The sequence below is a fragment of the Crinia signifera genome, chromosome 19 (genome assembly GCF_055691185.1).
Source record: "Crinia signifera chromosome 19, ASM5569118v1, whole genome shotgun sequence".
NCBI classification, from domain to species: domain Eukaryota; kingdom Metazoa; phylum Chordata; class Amphibia; order Anura; family Myobatrachidae; genus Crinia; species Crinia signifera.
The window spans coordinates 134,073,605-134,092,427 of NC_139226.1; the positions used below are offsets into that span (position 1 = coordinate 134,073,605).

Genomic DNA, 18,823 nt, shown 5'->3' on the forward strand with positions numbered 1-18,823 from the left:
TGCTTTTAAAATTTTCAGAGTAGATCAATAGTTGTTGCATTAAAAGGAGGGCCCTTTTAAGTCCTTTCGAATGAGCTATCACTCGTGTCCATGCCATTTGTAGTTTCGGAGCAATAGTGTGCAAATTGTGCCAAAATTTGTCTGAAACACGATGACGATAAAACGAACGTTATAGAACAATATAGTTTTAATGTGCGAGCAACCTCGCTTCACTAAATTCCAATAATAGCCCCAGATTAAAGTTATATCCCTGGAAGATGTTGTTCAAGAAATGTCCCTGTTTTCAGGGCCGGATTTAAGTAACAGACCACCCCTAGGCACAAGATTGTGCCGCCCCTGTATCTGATGATGTAGCCATCCCAGTCACAGGTCTGGACGAGGTGCCCTGTCCTCTCATCCTCCACAGTGCTGGAGATGTCACTGCTGCCACTGCAGCTGGTGCTCCAGTGTTTTGCGGACCACCTGCCCTGCCTATTTTCAATTATGAACAACTGAACAATTCCTTTTATTATTTTATTTACTGGAATTCTCCCTCTCCTGATCTCTGGCCTTTGTTAATGTTTATTGGAAATGTATCATCACAAACACAAGATAAAACCTATTTTATTTCTTAACGGTAATACACACGGGGTGATAATAGCCAGTTTTCTATGCGATCTGTCTTCTAAATTAAGCACGGATCGCTCCGTGTATATGCTCCATACGATAGGGACGTGCATGCCCGCACCACCGTTACATGTGTATGGGCGATCTAGCCACCGGAAAGTTCAAGGGCGATTTCCCTAGCCCGCATCGCACAGCATATAGGCTAGGCACAAAAAATTGCCCCGTGTGTATGAGCCTTAAGTTTCTCCAGAAAATATTTCAGAAGAAGAATTAAGTGTGTACAGCATAACTGATACTGGTAATTAGCATTTACATTGTATTTTGCAGAAGTGCTTAGGTCAGAGATAATCTGTGTTGAGAGGAACCCCACCCCCTGCTTATGATTGGTTAGTACGAGCTGATTAACTTCCTCCTCTGAAAAGTGAATGAATGAATGAAGGGGAATTGATCATTTGCTCGAGATGCTTCGCTATGGCTTTTGTACCCAGCTCACCGCGCTGCTACCCCTCCTGGTGTGCGCTCATAATGCTCACAACTGTATGGAGAGCCAATACCCTGAAACGTCTCAGGGTAGAGAGGTTTGCTGCAACTTCTGCGCTCCAGGTGAGGCGTGTTCTTTATCTCCATCTATTACAATTTGCTTATTAGTCTGGGTTATTTTATTATAAGCAGTGTTCTGTTTCCATGTGATATATAAATAATGAACAGATGATCATTTTGTTGTGGAAAAAACACTAACTGCATTTTAACAGGTAGGTAACGATGGATCTTAATAATCTATGCCTTATAGTTCCATTCTGACATGGATCTTTTTATAACTGTTTTTGTAGTTACTTATTGAGCTGCATTAGGTCTCTCCTGAATAATCTTATTCAATCTGTATTAATCATTAACTTTCTCCATGGTTTGCGGATCTATATGTCTTGTTTCCTAGTTATGGGGCTTATTCTATTAAACTAGCCTTGTGTTTTAAATGTACCTAAATGTTGGCCTGCCTGGTTCCTGTCTTTGGGGGAAATTGCTAAATTATATTTCACACGGGGGGTTTTTCAACCAATCAGAATCTACTTTTTGTATATTGATTGTGAAATGGAACCTCCCATCTTAGTACATTTACCCCTTCATTGTGCTAAAATAGGATTGATCTTAATGCTGTTATTCAGATCATCACATTAATAAGCGCATGCAATTACAGGGAACAGCAGACAGATTTATCGCAGCGGTTCTCAAACTGTGTGCCGTGGGACGCTAGCCAGGGTGCCTCGGATTGGTGGCCAAGGAGTCCTTTAAATTCAAATGGCTTTGTACAATAGGTAAAAACCAGTTCTTGTGGCTTCCTAACTTAAAATATGTGGTAAAAAAAGAAGTGAATCCTGTCCCTCACCACATTCTGTAAAGGCCCCCATACACTAGTGAGATTTGGTCCGAGTTGATCGGATTCCAACAGATTAGGCTGATAAATTGGACTAAATTTCCTGTTTTGACCAGATGTTATGTGCAGCTCGGTGCCGGGTGGGGGCACTGGGAGCCGGCAGGGGGGATGAAGAGTGGTGGCGAGTGGGCGGGGGAGCCGGGCGGCGGTGTTCGCGGAGAGCCGGGAGATGAGGTGCAAAACTAAATTACTTTTACAAAACACTACATTGGAATTGGAGGCTATTATTTTGATGTATTGAATAGGACTGAGCAGGGATCTCATGACAGCTGGAGAAGCCAAAATACCGACCACCATTGACGAGATAGTCAAAATACTGACACGTTCAAATTGCTAACATTCATTATGCCGACATGGTTGAAATGCCAACATTTAACATATCAACAGGTCAAAGTCAATGATTTTTTTCTTAGAAACCAACTTGTTCTTACTGTTACCATCCCAGTGGGGGAATATTATAGTGTGCCTGAAGCATGGCGAGCACAGTAGCACACTAACCACACTGAATTGTTGTGTCTATGCCAACCTATGTCGACAGACACCCTCCCAAAAATCCAAAAAGTCTACTTTTTGACCCTTCAACATTTTAAATGTTGCCATTTTGACCATGTTCGGATTTTAAATGTCTGTATTTTGACCATCGTCCAATGGTGGTCGGGATTTTAACTGCAGGTAAATCATACTGAAACCGCTACTGCTATGGTTTTTTTTAATGTATATACTGGGTTGTATGTACTCACACACACAAAAGATATTGCTGATTATGGCGCTGGCACTGAGATTCCTGTTACTCTATCTACAGCGATCTACAGCTGCTGTTTTCACCAAACCGCACAGTAAAATGCATAATGGGATGACAGTCAGTCAATTGTCTGTGGGTATGACAGGGTTAATCATTTTAGAGAACTACAATAAAGGAACAGCAGTTGCAGCTTTCTACCAAATCCTATTATTTCTATTGAGTTTTATCATGTGAGTGCTCAGACTACTATCCTTTCATTTCATCCTGAGGTGATACAGTACAGGCCAGCTGACCACATCAGGACGGGGTAGATGGAAAGTACAAAGTGTTAACAGTGTTAAATGTTTTTACCTCCCCCTTCTCTCTCTCTCTCTCTCTTCTATCACCTCCTAATGCTGTGAACTATGTTAGTGCTCCCTACAGCAATGTACCATTTCCTTCCATAAAGAAATGCGGGGGTGATGATATTTCCCTTTTTTGTAAAAAAAAAAAAAAAATCAGTATATTTTTGTCTAAAAATAAGATTTAGTCATAGCACTTTGTGACGATGTGCAGACATTGCAGCTTCCATACATCATTCAGCGGAAATGATGTCACAGGGGAAGCTGCAGACAAGAGGAGGTTTTGTTTCGTTGCGCACTTAGGAATCTATAAAGTGTTTGTAGGATATCACCTTAAAACACCCAACGTTTAGGAGTATTGACAGGGTATGGGTAAAAACCGGACCAGGACAAGACCGCCGGACCGGACATCAAAATCTGTAGTCCGGAGCTTGTAGCATCCGGTCCAGGGGGTGTCCTGTCCAGGGGGTGTCCTGTCCAGGGGTGTCCTGTCCAGGGGGGCTGCCTGTGATGCCTCTCACCAGGGAGAGGAGGAGGGAGAGAATAAAGCCTCCCTGTATGGTCCGGGCATGTAGCAAAAACCGGACGGGCCGGACCACAGGGGGAGGCTGTAATCTCCCCTTCCCCATGTCCCTGATGATAGTTATCGCAGGGACCCCCCTGGATAAGGCACTACAAGCTCCTCACTGCAGATTTTGATGTCCGGTCCGGTGGTCCGGGGTTTAGTCCGGGTCCGGTTTTTACATAGTCCCACATTGACACAAGTGCCCCTAAATATAATTGTACTAATTCCTGTATCTGCTGCAGTCCCCCCCCCCCCCCACAATGAGAAATATTTTGGAGCTTTACCCTGAGAGCTAACTGTATCCAGCACCCGGGTCGGCAGTCACTAGGTTGTCCAATATTGGTCAGCAGTGACTAGGTTGACACCTAAGAATGGTCAACAGTGACAGGAAGTCGACACAAGTTTTTTTTAGACCAACTTGGTTCATACTTTACTATCCAAGTGAGTATAGAGTATACCAGTGTACTGAGCGTAGCGAGGCACCACAACCTATGCATGGCGAGTGCAGTGGTACTGTCGCGGTCGACCTAGGGCAGAGGTTCTCCATCTTTTTCGAATCATGTTGACCATTTTTAGGTGTCGACATAGTCACTGTTGACCAATATTGGTCGACTAAGGAACTGTTTACCCATTATCCCGGATCCGACTGAATGCCAAAATTACCAGGAGAGATTCCCAGACAGTGAATGCAGGGATCACATTAGTGGTCACCTCGCTGATCACAGGTGAGACACTTTTTGGAGCCTTTTCCCTTTCCAATATATTAAGAAGGTACATCATTTCTATCATCAGTAATTATGGTAATCAGAAATCAAAGGGCGTATTATTTATTAAGCCTCGGAGAGAGCTGAAGTAGATGAAGATAAAGTACTTTCTGTGTCCACTTTCTTTCTCCAAGGCCCCTAAGATTCACCTAAATGTATTAATCACATTCAGGGACATGAGCTCTAGAAGAAGCCTATCACTATGATTGATATGTAATAGTTGATGTGATTACATCGGAACCATCTTTACTTCGCGGTTGGGTACAGCGGTGAGAACCTCACCGTTCTTCTCATAGGCAAACACAGGGGGGGTCTGGTTGCCTGGAAACCCCCCTCCTCTTGGCAAGTGCTTTAAATTATGACAATAGCACTGGCATATAATAACATAGCAATAGACCAGAGAGTAGCGGCCATGAGGAAGAGACAGGAGAATTACCATGAAGTGGGAGAATGTGAGCTTAGAAAGTGTAGTACTGGTTCTATTATATCTGAGTATTTATTTATTATGGCATGTTTAACCTTTTCCTGACCACTCATCTTATTTATGTGTTTGAAACAGCTTATAATATAGACCATCTGTACTGTGAAATATTAATACTGTTACCACTCCCAAAGACTTCTGTACTTAGGGGGTTATTTTGGTTCACTCTTTCTGACAAAATCCTTCTTAGATGGACAAAACCATGTGCACTGCAGGGGGGCAGATGTAAAATGTGCAGAGATAATTAGATTTGGGTGAGTTATTTTGTTTCTGTGCAGGGTAAATACCAACTGCTTTATTTTTACACTGCAATATAGATCTCACTTTGAAGTAAAGCCCCACCAAAATCTAACTCTCTCTGCACAAGTAACATCTGCCCCACCTGCAGTGCACATGGTTTTGTCCATCTAAGAAGGAACTTGTCAGAAAGAGTGAACCAAAATAATCCCCTTACTCCACTTCAGAGTGGGAGACTTTGGATTACATTTGGAAACCCCCCTCTAACAATCCTGCATTTGCCACTGGCTCTTCTGCTCAATCTCATTCTGCTGTTCCTATCTCTGTCTCTCCCTCGCTCCCCCCCCCCCCCCCACCCTATGTTTGGTCTCTTTCTCCATGGGTGTGTCTCCCACTCACCCCATATCTCTTTCTCTCCCCATGGCTACCAATCTTTCTCACTGGTTTGCTGTGTCGGCTCTGATTATATTTAAAATGTCACAATTCTGGCAACCTCCTCCTTACAAATCCTGCCTTTGCCCCTGCCTATCACTTTCCCTGCATATCACAGATGTCAATAGGGTACCTTTATCCTGGAAGCACACACAACTGTTAAAACGTCCCTGACTTGGCCCATCTAGTCTGCCTTAAACATATGTACACACTTGTACAAACTAGAATTAAAATACGTTTTGGTCAGGAGCCAATCAATTTACCAGAATATTTTTGTTTGGACTCCGATGTAAATGAAAAGGTGCAGAGTGAATTTACCGGTTCTATTGAACTGGTATTTCTAAACGGTAATAAAGCAGGGTCCTACCCGTTTCAGACCCGTTTTTTTTCCATCCACTGTTTTCTATGGGTTAAAACGGGTTCAGTGTTGTGGAGGAACAAAAACAGCACTGAAATATCGTTTAAGGACAAAAACTGCACTGAAATACCGTTTAAAGACATGCGGTGTGAAAGGGGTTATAGCTGGCAGACCCGTATTTAGAAACGTTTTAAAATACCTGGTCAAAGCCAGATTTGCGGTCTGAAAGCAGCATCAGTGTATGGGTGACATTTGTAGCACCGTAGGGACAGAATGGTAAAACTAGCGATCTATGGGCCTGATTCAGTAGCTATTAGTGCACAGAAAAAAAATCTAGGTGCACTTTTCATGCTACAGTTGGCAATTTCAGGTTAAAAAAAAAATGTAAGAAAAGTACAAGATTTACATATGATAAGATATTTGATTCTAAATGTTCAACAATACAATGAACAAAGTCACCAGCTTCGGAAACAAAGCGTTTTCCGCTTAGTTGTGAATGGAGGTATTTTTGTCACTGTAAGCAGTGGTGGAGTGTACAGACCTTTGCTGAGAATGTGGTTTACGTGTTACAACGGAAAAGGAACAGTTACTATTTTAGTAACACACTCACACACCTGTTCTATTCTGTACTGTATAGCGCACTATAGTAATCTAGTAACATCAACAACATGTAGAATATCAAAGTATATGCGTGGGATGCGTCAGGAGCAAGAAAATCGTCTTCACTGATAATATGCCCCGTGACTCCGAACACAAAGAAGTCTGCGCCAGTAATCTTTTCCACAGCGTCATTCATAGTTGCCTGTATTCCCGCATTCTGCAAGAGACGGCATGAAATAGTAGCAATCTCCCTAAAGGGTGTAGCAATCTCCCTGAAGGGTGTAGCAATCTCCCTGAAGGGTGTAGCAATCTCCCTGAAGGGTGTATCAATCTCCCTGAAGAGTGTAGCAATCTACCTGAAGGATGTAGCAATCTACCTGAAGGATGTAGCAATCTACCTGAAGGATGTAGCAATCTCCCTGAAGGGTGTAGCAATCTCCCTGAAGGGTGTAGCAATCTCCCTGATTTCCGTATTTTGCAGCGGTTAAGCTACATGATCCCTATGGCTTCACACATTTTAAATAAGGTTTCTTGATAAGGAACCGCTTGCAAAACCCAATACATAGACAAGTCCTGGTATGTAAAACCAGATCTTACTAACTGCTTTCATACCCTCCAACATGACCCATTCCATTCGGTACACAATGCTCTGTTCCTGGACTTCCCTGGTAATGTATGATTGTCATCACCTGTTTTGAAACACCCTTCTCGTCAATTACCGAGTTCAACAGAGGTGCTGGCAATCCTATATTACCTGGGAAGTCCAGGAACAGAGCATTGTGTACCGAATGGAATGGGTCATGTTGGAGGGTATGTGCTTTACGGCTCATCTACATTTGGATGTCAATGTCCACGCTTCTGTGTCACCTTCACAATCTCCCTGACATGCAAAGTATGGTATGGTATCCATATTCATGATAGGTTGCCTCTAGGTCGATAGTCAAAAGGTTGACAGTGTCCAATGGTCAATAATGAAAAGGTTGACAGGGTCAAAAGGTTGACATGGCCGCTAGATCAAAAGGTCGACAAGGTCCAAATGGCCAAAAGGTCGACAGGGGCGGATTGGCAACGCAATCCGTCCCGGGAACGATCTCGAAGCAGCCCGCACGGGTGTGTGTGTGGTTGCGCTCGCTACTCCCGGGGGGGGGGGGGGGGGGTGCGCTCGCTACTGCCCGTGGTGGGGGGGGGGGTGGCGATGGTGAGCACGACTGCCGGGGGGGGGTGTTCGGCGAGGGGACATGCGCTACTGCCCTGGGGGGGGATGTTACTTACCAGTCACCTGCCGCACCGCCAGGCTGAAGGCGGCTCGCAGGTGATGTCACCAATCAGCGACCAGCCGCCGCTGCCTGGTCAGAAGGGCAGGATAGCCTAAAACAAATATGAAAATCTGGACCGGCCCGCCGGGAAATGGCCCGGTATCCTGGCCCGGTATCCAATCTGCCCCTGGACAGGGCCAAAATTTTATTTTTTTACCAAATTTTCAGCTGACGTGCTGACAGGAGGGATTTCCTACCCTACCATCCTCCACTACGGCGTGGAGAATACAATTGTGATAGTTTGCCCAGATCACATTGTATATGCCATCCTCAATAAATGGGCCCCTTCACGTTTGCAGAGGGGAATTGCATGCACTTGTGGCCAGCACTGACGACCTTGTACGTCTGACAATTTGAGCAACCATATTGTATTTCTACCCCCCCCCCCCCATATTACAGCTGCAGCCACTATGCTCAATAGAAATGCCATGGTTTGCGCCATTACCATGCGAGGACTACTGCATCTCTGTCCACGTATGAATCAGATCCTCTCTCCTTTATAAGTATATTGTTGGATGGCTACAAATTACACGATAAAACTATATAGCGATCCATAGTATGCTCCAGGTCATAAACACATCTGATATCGCCCTTATTGGAAGATCTGTCCCAAAATGTCAGTGTCCCTGCATAACGCCGAAGGGCAGGATGTATAAGAATGTTCATGTTTCAAATGATCCATCCCATCCTGTATCTCTGCTGTCCAGTTGTCAGCAGGAGATGGAGGATGAAGAGTAATGGATGCCAGTGCTGGAAACAGGCTGATTCTCCCATAGTTGTATGTAGTCTAATGAATGACACCTTTCTCCCGTCTTCTAGTCCTATTTTTCTTGCCTTATATATTAGTAGTTTTTTTTTCCAGGTCAAGAAATATCAGTCATCTGCATTCCAGGTAATTCAGCATCGACGTGCAAAGATTGCAATGCCCAGTATTATAACCCAGCGAAGGCCAGGAACCACTGTAAGAGATGCACGATTTGTGATAAAGGTAAGCAACAAGAATGAGTGCCATCTAACTAGTGGCAGAGTGGCCCGCAGGCAAAATTTGCTGATGGACCTAGCGGATTACTGCATTGTGCCTGCTATGTAGCGGAGAGTACACATCTACTGGCAACTATAGTCGTACCCAGAGCCAGAGTAGGGTTTGTGGGGGTGTGATGTAAAACAATGCTCCTAGCACTACATGTACTGTATGTTACTCCCAGTTCACATTATGCCACAGTGCCCACACACTGGGGATGTAGCTATTAGAGAGGACCTTCCTGGTATGTTGGGAGAACTGGGCCACCACCTTGGCTGCACTTTCGTTAATGACTGCTTGCTACTGTAAGTCATACTTGCCTACGTTTGAAAACTAGTTTCAGGGAGATTATAGTTGGTAGTAGAATTTTGCAAAGTTCCCCATTGAGGGGGCGTGTCATGCTCCACCCAAAGGGAGTGTCTATTTCCATATATGGAGAGATTGTGAAAAGAGATTGTGAACGTGGCACCTAGAAGCGTGGGTGTGTACTGCAACATCTGAGAGGAATATTGTAAACTGCCTTATATCCAAATGTAGCTGATCCACAAAGCAGTTAGTAAGAGATACTATACTTGGTAACGTGCTGGGAAATGGTGCTGATGATTCAGTGTAAATGTATCTGTCTCTCATTCCTTTTTCCTCAAAATGTAATGTGGGCTAGGTGACATGAGGGAGATTGCTAGACTAATGAGGGAGAGAGGGAGATTGCTGCTATGTCAGGGAGTGTCCTGCAGAATGCAGGAGGGGAGGTAACTATGATGTAACAGTGTAATGCGGGCTAGGTGACATGAGGGAGATTGCTAGACTAATGAGGGAGAGAGAGAGATTGCTGCTATGTCAGGGAGTCTCCTGCAGAATGCAGGAGGGGAGGTAACTATGATGTAACAGTGTAATGTGGGCTAGGTGACATGAGGGAGATTGCTAGACTAATGAGGGAGAGAGAGATTGCTGCTATGTCAGGGAGTCTCCTGCAGAATGCAGGAGGGGAGGTAACTATGCTGTAAGGGTGTAACTGGGCAGTAACGTTTATCGAGGGCATGTTAATAGAATTGCAGCCTGGGCAGAGTTGCTCATACTTGTAAATCTGGCTGTTACGGGTGGATCTTTGGATCTTGATGGATGAGTACATTGATAATGATGATTGGTTTGAAACTATGCATTTGAATAATGCAGCGTATAGTAGATGTGTACATGGCTGTAAGGAAGGTGCTGTGGCTGTACCTTGGCCCCTGCATGTGGCTAGCGCCTAGCGGGGTTCCTGGATCAGCACCCTGCAGCCAGTTTCACTGCTGCATTGTCCGGCGAAGCATATATACCCCTTTCAGATCGCAATGCTGGGTCGGACCCGGAATTTTGATTCCGTGTTCGACCCGTTAAAGATGCTTTCACAATAAACCCGGGTTGCCCATTATACAGCGGGTTTAACTGTTCTTATAGAACCTACCTCCCCCCCTTCCCTGATCTGACCCTAACCCACCTGGCATACTTACATTTGGAATGCTGGCATCAGCTGCCTGGTCCATATCGAAGTTCCTGCACCAGTACTCTGGCAGCCGCAGGGATCCCATCCGCCAGCCCAGGATTATATCCGCATCCCACTCGTACAACCCCTGTGTCTGTGCACCGAGCAAAGTGCTGGGTGACTGAGCTGCATGGCCAGCCCGGATCTCTCTGCATGGCCAGTCCATCAGAAGTGCCCGATGGGCAGTCTGGCCTTGGATGTGCTTTTTTTTATTCTGCAGGTCTCAGTGACAATTTGGCACCAGGATTTGCTGACCTAGTAAGGCAGGGATGGGGAACCTTTGTCCCTCCAGCTGTTTTTGAACTACACATCCCAGCATGCCCTGCAACAGTTTTAGTATGGCCAAATAGCAAAACTGTAGCAGGGCATGCTGGGATGTGCAGTTCAACAACAGCCGAAGAGGGACGAAGGTTCCCCATCCGTGGAGTAAGGTGTTTCTTTTTACGCACAGCAGAATCCTGTGACTTTCCAGCTTGCATAAAGACGTGGGGCACTAACAACATTCATTGGGCCCTCTGAGAAGTCTGGTAGATCAGAGCAATGCTGTGCGGAAGTACTGTTAGTAGAAAGGTAAACGTACTGTAAACAATCATTTCTATCCCTTTCTTACATCACAGGTAAAGGAAGTATTGAAATACAACCATGTAACAAAACATCAGATGCTGTGTGCGCCTGTCCTGAAGGAAGTACTCCGAATAATAAAGAATTAAAGACGGCTTGCCAATGTGACATAGGAAAAGAAATCAGAAATAACAGTATGTTCCTTACAGTTATAATATTTGTAGAGTGGTACAGTAGGTTCCGTATGAAGCAAAAAATGATTCTCTAGTCCAGGGGTGGCCAACCGGTCATAGGTAAAGAGCCGAAAAATATTGGTAGTCAAGCTAAAGAGCCGACATCATGCGCAGGGGCGTAGTCTATTTTGACCCCTTGGGTGGGTGTGATACAAATATGCCTCCAATAGTGCAGTGCCATATATACATATGCCCCCAATAGTGCCAGATACACATTTGCCCCCCACGGTGCCAGGTATGCACCACACGGTGCCGGGTATGCCCCCACAGTGCCAAAAAGCTGCTATGCCCCCACAGTGCCACAAACTGCTATGCCCCCACAGTGCCACAAACTGCTATGCCCCCACAGTGCCACAAACTGCTATGCCTCCACAGTGCAAATTTCCCAGCAGCAGCACTCACCATTGTTGCTGCTGCCAGGCGGGGAGAGGACAGTCTGGTGTCCCCCTGCAGTCCTCCTGTCATGTCACCGATGGGAGGAGAGCACAGCACACCGCGCGTCTCCTTCCCCCTCACTTCCCTGTGACTGGGCCGCCCACCAATCAAAGCTCACTGGCCAGCTCCTGATTGGCTGCTGGCCTACGAGCTCTGATTGGCGGACGGCCCAGTCACAAGGATGCACAGTAAGGGGTAGGAGAGATGAGCGATGCGTGCTCTCCTCCCCTCAGAAGGAGAAGGGATTCAGGGAACCGGCAGCAGGGGGGACTGGGACAGACGGTGGGCGGCGGGCAGCAGTGGGATCCGGAGCCGCACTTTACAAGGGGGAGAGCCGCATGAGGCTCAAGAGCCACAGGTTGGCCACCACTGCTCTAGTCTATTTCATTCCACTTCCAGTGGCAGCACATAGACCAATGCTACACTGCGACTGGTACAAGGGTTTTCCACTAAGAAGTGTCAATTACTTTACATTTCTAATGTAAAGTTGCTAATAATGGCTTGAACATGAAAAGGTTGGCATGAGTTTTTCATGATTCTTTTAATTTATTGAGGGACTTTTAATGCTTTACCATCCACATGGACTCCGATTGGGAATGGTAAAGTGTGCCAAGCTCACTGGCAGTGGAGCTACACTCACTGGTGGGCGGTGTACTCGGGTGTCAACATGGACACCAACATACCTGTGACAACCTTTAGTCAATGTTGGCCTACCGATTGTCTGTGAGCTGTACCACACACAAGCCCGAAAAACGTTTAATTTGTAAGACTTCAATAACATTAATGACCAATAATAAAGGACCGATGATCGAGGGCAATGTGTACGCCAAAGTTACTGCTCTCCATTGCACACAGGGCATAATCATTGCTGGGATTCTTTTGCCTCAACGGTCTTTAATGTTAGTTATTATTATTTTAGAATGCCAACCCTGTCCTGCCGGATATTTCTCAATCAAAGTAAACAGCGTCTGTCGCCCATGGACAAAGTAAGTTGATTCAAGTTTACTAAATGAAATGTCTTCGTTTTTGCCGTTTCTATCTTGTGCATTTGTTCCTGTGAACAAGACCAGCAGTATGTCAGTGTCCACGTATTCTGCCTCCTGTTACGTATGTCAGCCATTAAAAGTGATGGTTTACTTCAGGGATGGGGAAACCTTCGGCCCTCCAGCTGTTGTTGGACTACATCCCAGCATGCCCTACTACAGTTCTGTTATTTGGCCATGCTAAAACTGTTGCAGGGCATGCTGGGATGTGTAGTTCAACAACAGCTGGAAGGTTGAAGGTTCCCCATCCCAGGTTTACTTGGTTCAATAAGGCTGCTAAAGAATTGGTTAGCTGAAACCATGAGAAGTTCTGCCTCTCTAAGTTGCTCTATGTACAAGCCCTTGAACACGGGGATATATGTATATATATATTCTGTCATTCTCCAACCCTGCCACTTACTCCAGTCTTCTCCTGTTCTGCGCTGCCAACACTCACTGCCCAGTTCAGCCATCGGGGTTTCCCTAGGCATTTAAGAGATGAGAGGCCCGCACATTTTCTGCATATGTTACCGTTCTTTTAGGATATCTAATTCATTATCCTTCTACTAAACTTCGTAGTAAATGAATATGTGTGTGTGTGTGGTGAGGGGCCCCTGGCGCTCAGGGGCCATAAGCACCACACACACTGCACCCATTATAAATAAGCCATTGCTTAGTAGTGACCTAATTAATTTCATGCCTCAAAAGTTGTGGCCTAGTTCATTTTATGACCCCCTTAAGTGCCCATAGTCACCCCCCCCCCCATGTATAGTATGCTCCACAGTGGTACCCCAGCCCCACAATTGTGCCTTTGCCCCAGATTATAGTTTGTACCCCTTGCATTATCTCCAAACTCATGCCAGCCATGTTTTTACCTTTCCTTGTGGATTGGTGCCTATTCATTTGGGAGGTTCTCGATCCATCTCCTGCTTAACTCTGAGGAAATGATGTCAGCCTAAGAGGAGATACACACAGAGCTGCCTCCAATAACCGGTGTCAGACTAGGGCATGAAGGGCCCATTGGGGAATGCAGCAGTAGGGACCCACACACTTAAGGGGTGTTGACAGCCACCACAGACCACCACAGTACACAGTCTCTACAAACATAAAATTAGAGGAGGAGTTGGAGCCCACAGGCAGGGGGGCCAACTGGGATTTTTAGCTGTGCCCTCATGGGCTAGTCCAACCCAGCGAATAACAGTAGGACACTAGTAGAATTGTCTTTCCCAGCAGCAAATCCTCAAAATGAAAATGGTACCTGAGACTCCAAGTTTGGGCATGTACAGTATGATCAACCACTGAAAGCAGCCTTGTTTCCCTTCATACCTCTCACTCCCTTTACTATGTCCTTAACAGTTGCAGCGCGCTGGGTGAAACTATTTTGGAAGCGGGTACTGCCACCCAAGATGTAAGATGTACAAAACCAACAAATGTCACATTGGATATTCCCCTCAAAACTGTAACACAAACACAGATATATGCAAGGGAAGGCAACGCTATTCGTCCTAAAGTCGGCGCCACCACTATCCGTAGCTTCAGAACGGACATATCCAGCACTGTGAGAACCACAGACAGCGGATTTCTGGCCTGGGGTAAGTGTATGTTTAATCGTAGCAATGGGAATCGCTCACACGTAAGAAATAAATATATCCTATAAAATGTTCCTCCTCTTTGTGATTGAACACAGTCTTGTTTAAATATATTGTTACCTCTTTACACATTTATTTTGCCCTATGTTTGTGTACTAAACCTAGGTAATTAGTGTTTGTCATGGTGGGCACACTATTATATTCTCCCTCCACACCTTAGTGTAGTGGTTCCCAAACTTTCTTGACCACGGTGCCCTAGAATATCAGCATTTGTTTGTGGCAGATTCCGTGCCATCCAAATGGAATCTGCAGAGACCCGACTTCTGTTGGGGTGTAGTATAGGGGTCCGACAGTCATTAGCCCGACGTCGGGATCCCGACTGGCCGGACTCAGACAGCATGGTGAGCGCAACAAAGCCCCTTGCAAGGTCGCTGCGCTTGCCATGCTGCGGGCACGGTGGCTCGCTGCGCTCATCACCTATTCTATTCACCCTCTATGGGGGTCGTGGACCCCCACGAGAGAAAATAGCAGGTGGCTGTTGGTGTTTTGACAGTCAGGATCCCGATGTTGGGTAAATGGCTGTCGGGATCCCAACTGGCACCCCTTCTGTTGTACCTGCACACCACTGCGGCCCCCCTCCACAGAAGCCAGTGCTCCAGGCTGCAGCCTATTGGTTGATAAGGCCCTGTATATCTTTCTCCTGTAATCTACAAATATTTTTTTTAATTATGTACAGTACAGACAGGGCTGGACCGGCCATCTGGCACTTTTTTATTGTGCATCCGTTTTTTTCAGCACTCCGGCACCACCTCCTGTGCTGAGCCCTGGTCGGCCACGTCATTTGCATATTGACGTCATGATGCGACCGCCGTACATATTATTCGCCCCCACCCCCCCTCCTCTGAGCAACGCGTGTGGTGGGGAGCCATGATGCGACCACAGCTTTCATTTCCCACCAGGTGAATGGTGGGGCTGTGGTGCAGAACCAGTCGCCCTCATCACGTGAGGTGGATCTGTCCTCCTGGGCTGCCTGCTGCAAGAGTGCTGGTGCCGGTGGTGAGTGTCCTGCGTAGCGCTCTTGTCCTGAGTGAGTCCGACTGCAGGAGCTTCTGTCTGGGTCTCTGCTCCCAGAACACTGATGATGAGGGTTCCTCCCTGGATGTGTTATAGAAGCCCCTAAGTCTCCACATCTCCACTGCACTTTTTCAATGCCTCCCACCCTCTCCTCAAAGGCATAATGTTTAATGGGCATGCAATGCTTTACGTTGTGTGCCACCATGTGTAATGGGCATAAGGAATTGTGTAGCCTTACATGTAATGGGCATTACTATGTGTGTATCATGTAATGTGTAATGGGCATAACAGATGACAATTATTCTGTATTGGGCATTATTACGGTGTGTTCCATAATGTGTAATGTGCGTTACGGTGTGTTCCATAATGTGCAATGGGCATAATGGATTGTGTAATATTCTGTAATGGGCAGTACGGTGTGTTCCATACTGTGTAATGGGTAACGCCTCCTTTTTGTGATGTCATGCCTCCTTTCCATGAGGCCACACCCCCTTGTTGTAGTGTGGCTTCGCTGTGCAAGGGTCCTGCCTACTGCAGTAGTTAAATATGGGACCACCCAAGTGGGACGGTGTGCTCAAAATGCCAGGGCCGATTTTTGGTCCTAGTCCAGCCCTGTCTACAAATCTGTGCTTAAATCGCTCCTACAGTATTTGTCTACTTTTGGAATTCAGTGTTTTCAAAATACCTTGCAGCCTCGAAAAGTTTGCTACAACTTGTTTAAGGGCCCCCAGCTAATATAATTGCCCACCCCTGCACTATGGTGGCATACCTCCCAACTGTCACGATTACAGCGGGACAGTCCCGATTTTCGGGTCCTGTCCTGCTGTCCCACCCGCGGCAGGCATTGTCCCGCTGCGGGGGGTGGCAGTTGGGAGACCCCCCAATCTAATAGAATAGACGCTGTGCGCATGCACACAGCGTCTATTCTCGTATGAAAATTAGGTCGCGGCTAATTCGCATAAGCCGCACCCTCATTTGCATACACCCCGCCCCCTTAGTGTCCCTATAGTGTCCCTATTTCATCAGCACAGAAGTTGGGAGGTATGTGGTGGTGGGTAATGTTTATATGATTTCTTAAAAGAATATTATCTTTATTTTTGTAGAGATTCTACGTAATACAATTTTCTGGCACTATAGATATACATGTTAATGTCAATAATATTAAATGCCTTGTTTTATTGTCGTAGGTGCCATGTCATTGATTCTCATTGGAGTTATCTTACTGTCAGTCTCGGCTGTAATTATTGTAACTATGATAATACAGACAAATCGTAAGAAGAGGAACAGAGGGTTCATTAGTGAGTATTATACAATCCTTAGTAACACAAATTACTTCTCATTGCGTCTACACATATTTATAATAGTTGTGTGCACTGAAAATAGATTTTGTCATTTTTAAGCGTTTTTATATGTAACAACAAGTTATGTACTATCTCACATTTCTAGAAATGTAGTATTTTAAATTAAATTATTTTCATTTTGCTGCCCCTCAAAACATACAGTATATTGTGTAGTCCACTGACGCACCACAAGCTTTTATGGGGCACAAATGGACGTGTTATCCGACGCTTACAATTTATATTTTGTATGTGTTTCTCCTCCCAGGAGGTGAAAGGTGCAAAGTTCCGGTACAAGAGGAAAGCACAAGTTCGGATAGCAGCCTTGCCAAGCAGTGCCCAGCATGATGGAGGCTTGGAGTCTGTAAACGGCGATCTTTTTCCACTGGCATCCAGTGATTCAATGCAATACGGGGACCCTCTGTGACTTGGAGTGACTTACAGCCCACTTCTTGTGTATGAAGCAATGATAAGGGAGGAGAAGTGGGCTGTGGTATGTGGTTCCGACAGTCGGGATCCCGACGTCGGGATCCCGACTGGCCGGACTCAGACAGAATGGCGAGCGCAACAAAGCCCCTTGCGGGCTAGCTGCGCACTGTGTGCACGGTGGCTTGCCACGCTCACCACCTATTCTATTCTCCCTCTATGGGGGTCATGGACCCCCACGAGGGAGAATAGCCGGTGGCCTTCGGGAACCCGGCTGTCGGTGTTTTAACAACCGGGATCCCGACGACGGGTAAAAGACTGTCGGGACCCCGTCCGGCACCCGGAAAAGTGATCTAGAAGTGTCTCATGGCAACCAATCAGCACTAATTTGCAGAATATAAAATAATACAGAGCAGCTGATTGGTTGCCATGAGCCACTTCTCCTCCTCTCGCTTCTCTTCCCTTATTACTGCTTTGTAAATCTATCCCCATGTAACAGATGTGGCAGACTGTAATATGTTATTTCCGTTAAACCCTCTCGGATGACCTGTCAGAAGCAATGTGTCTCTTCAAAAACTGAAGGATGTTGAGGGTGATTGTGTGACATAATGAGTGTATAGTGATAATTTATTGTGTAGTTATCAGCAATTCTGCTATACTGTGTTTTAGATGTTCCTCCCCCCCCCCCCCCCCAAAAATAAAAAAATAAAAAAAATAAAATAAAGAATAAACACAATAATAAAATATCTATTTATATCTTGCAAAAGGCTCATAGATCTGCAGGTCCGTCTACTTGTATCTCAAAGGGGACCAGTGGTGGCTGTTGCCCGTGAACTGCAGTACATACAACACATTGAAGGAGGGGTCTAGTTGAACTAGCCAATGGGAGTCAGGGGGCGGGACTCAGGACAAGCTGAGTGTTTAGTCCTGTGAAGCTTTGGCACGGGGAAGCAGAGCCTACGGAGAATGGCCTCTTTGGTTAACGCCATCCTGAGAAGGACATCAACACTTGTGATCCTAATCTTTAGGGACATACACATGTTGCGATTTAAGGCAATTTTCTAGTGATCTGTCTAAATCAGGCATGTCCAGACTATGGCCCTCCAGCTGTGAAACTACAGAAAGTCTGGCCAATATTTGCATTGTATATTTGCATTGCAATAAATGTCTATGCGCATTTCTTGGATGTTTATGTGCGAAACCAAGTTACAACAACATTAAGCGCTGGTTACAATTTGCCGCAGTGCTTACAGTGGTACTCTTTACCTAGAACGGCGCCCACGATGTCCATCGCGGTCATCGGGTGTAAAAAATCGCGGGCATCGCATGCACTACAGTAACGGGTGCGACGCGACCGACGCGATGCCCGCGATTTCCCATAGGGATCAATGTTAACTTATTCAATGGACGCGATTTTGCAGTTCAATGCCTCAATGCCCGCGATTTTGCCATAGGAAACAATGTTAAATGGGCCACAGAGCCCAAATAGGCACCCTGAGCAGTGAAATGTCCCCCACAATTGTTAACGACACCCCACGATCCACGCGAACCCGAAGCGTGGCGAGCGCAGCGGTACGCGTCCTCCGACCTTTTCATACCCCCACTATCCACGTCGGCGTGGAGTTGAGAATAGAATAGTGTGGAGAGCGCAGCGAGCCACCGAGCCCGAAGCGTGGCGAGCGCACGCAGATACCTTCACAGGTAAACGCGGCCCTTCGCGGGCTTCACA

At 46.1% G+C, this 18,823-nt stretch overlaps 1 protein-coding gene across 1 annotated transcript; it reads left to right on the plus strand.

The window, feature by feature from the left end:
* Nucleotides 1–1,050: 1,050 nt before the first annotated feature.
* On the plus strand, nucleotides 1,051–17,765 carry TNFRSF4 (TNF receptor superfamily member 4). The gene is made up of 7 exons (XM_083162108.1): nucleotides 1,051–1,209; nucleotides 8,737–8,862; nucleotides 11,035–11,172; nucleotides 12,566–12,632; nucleotides 14,025–14,260; nucleotides 16,519–16,629; nucleotides 16,937–17,765. Exons 1-7 carry the CDS (start codon nucleotides 1,068–1,070, stop codon nucleotides 17,014–17,016), a joined length of 900 nt encoding a protein of 299 aa, XP_083018234.1. The 5' UTR covers nucleotides 1,051–1,067; the 3' UTR covers nucleotides 17,017–17,765.
* The last annotated feature ends 1,058 nt before the right edge of the window (nucleotides 17,766–18,823 follow it).

Coding starts and splice junctions, on each gene's coding strand:
- TNFRSF4 (XM_083162108.1), top strand. CDS start 1,068: ATGCTTCGCTATGGCTTTTGTACCCAGCTCACCGCGCTGCTACCCCTC. Junction 8,863..11,034: donor ATGCACGATTTGTGATAAAG/GTAAGCAACAAG, acceptor CTTACATCACAG/GTAAAGGAAGTATTGAAATA. Junction 14,261..16,518: donor CAGCGGATTTCTGGCCTGGG/GTAAGTGTATGT, acceptor TTATTGTCGTAG/GTGCCATGTCATTGATTCTC.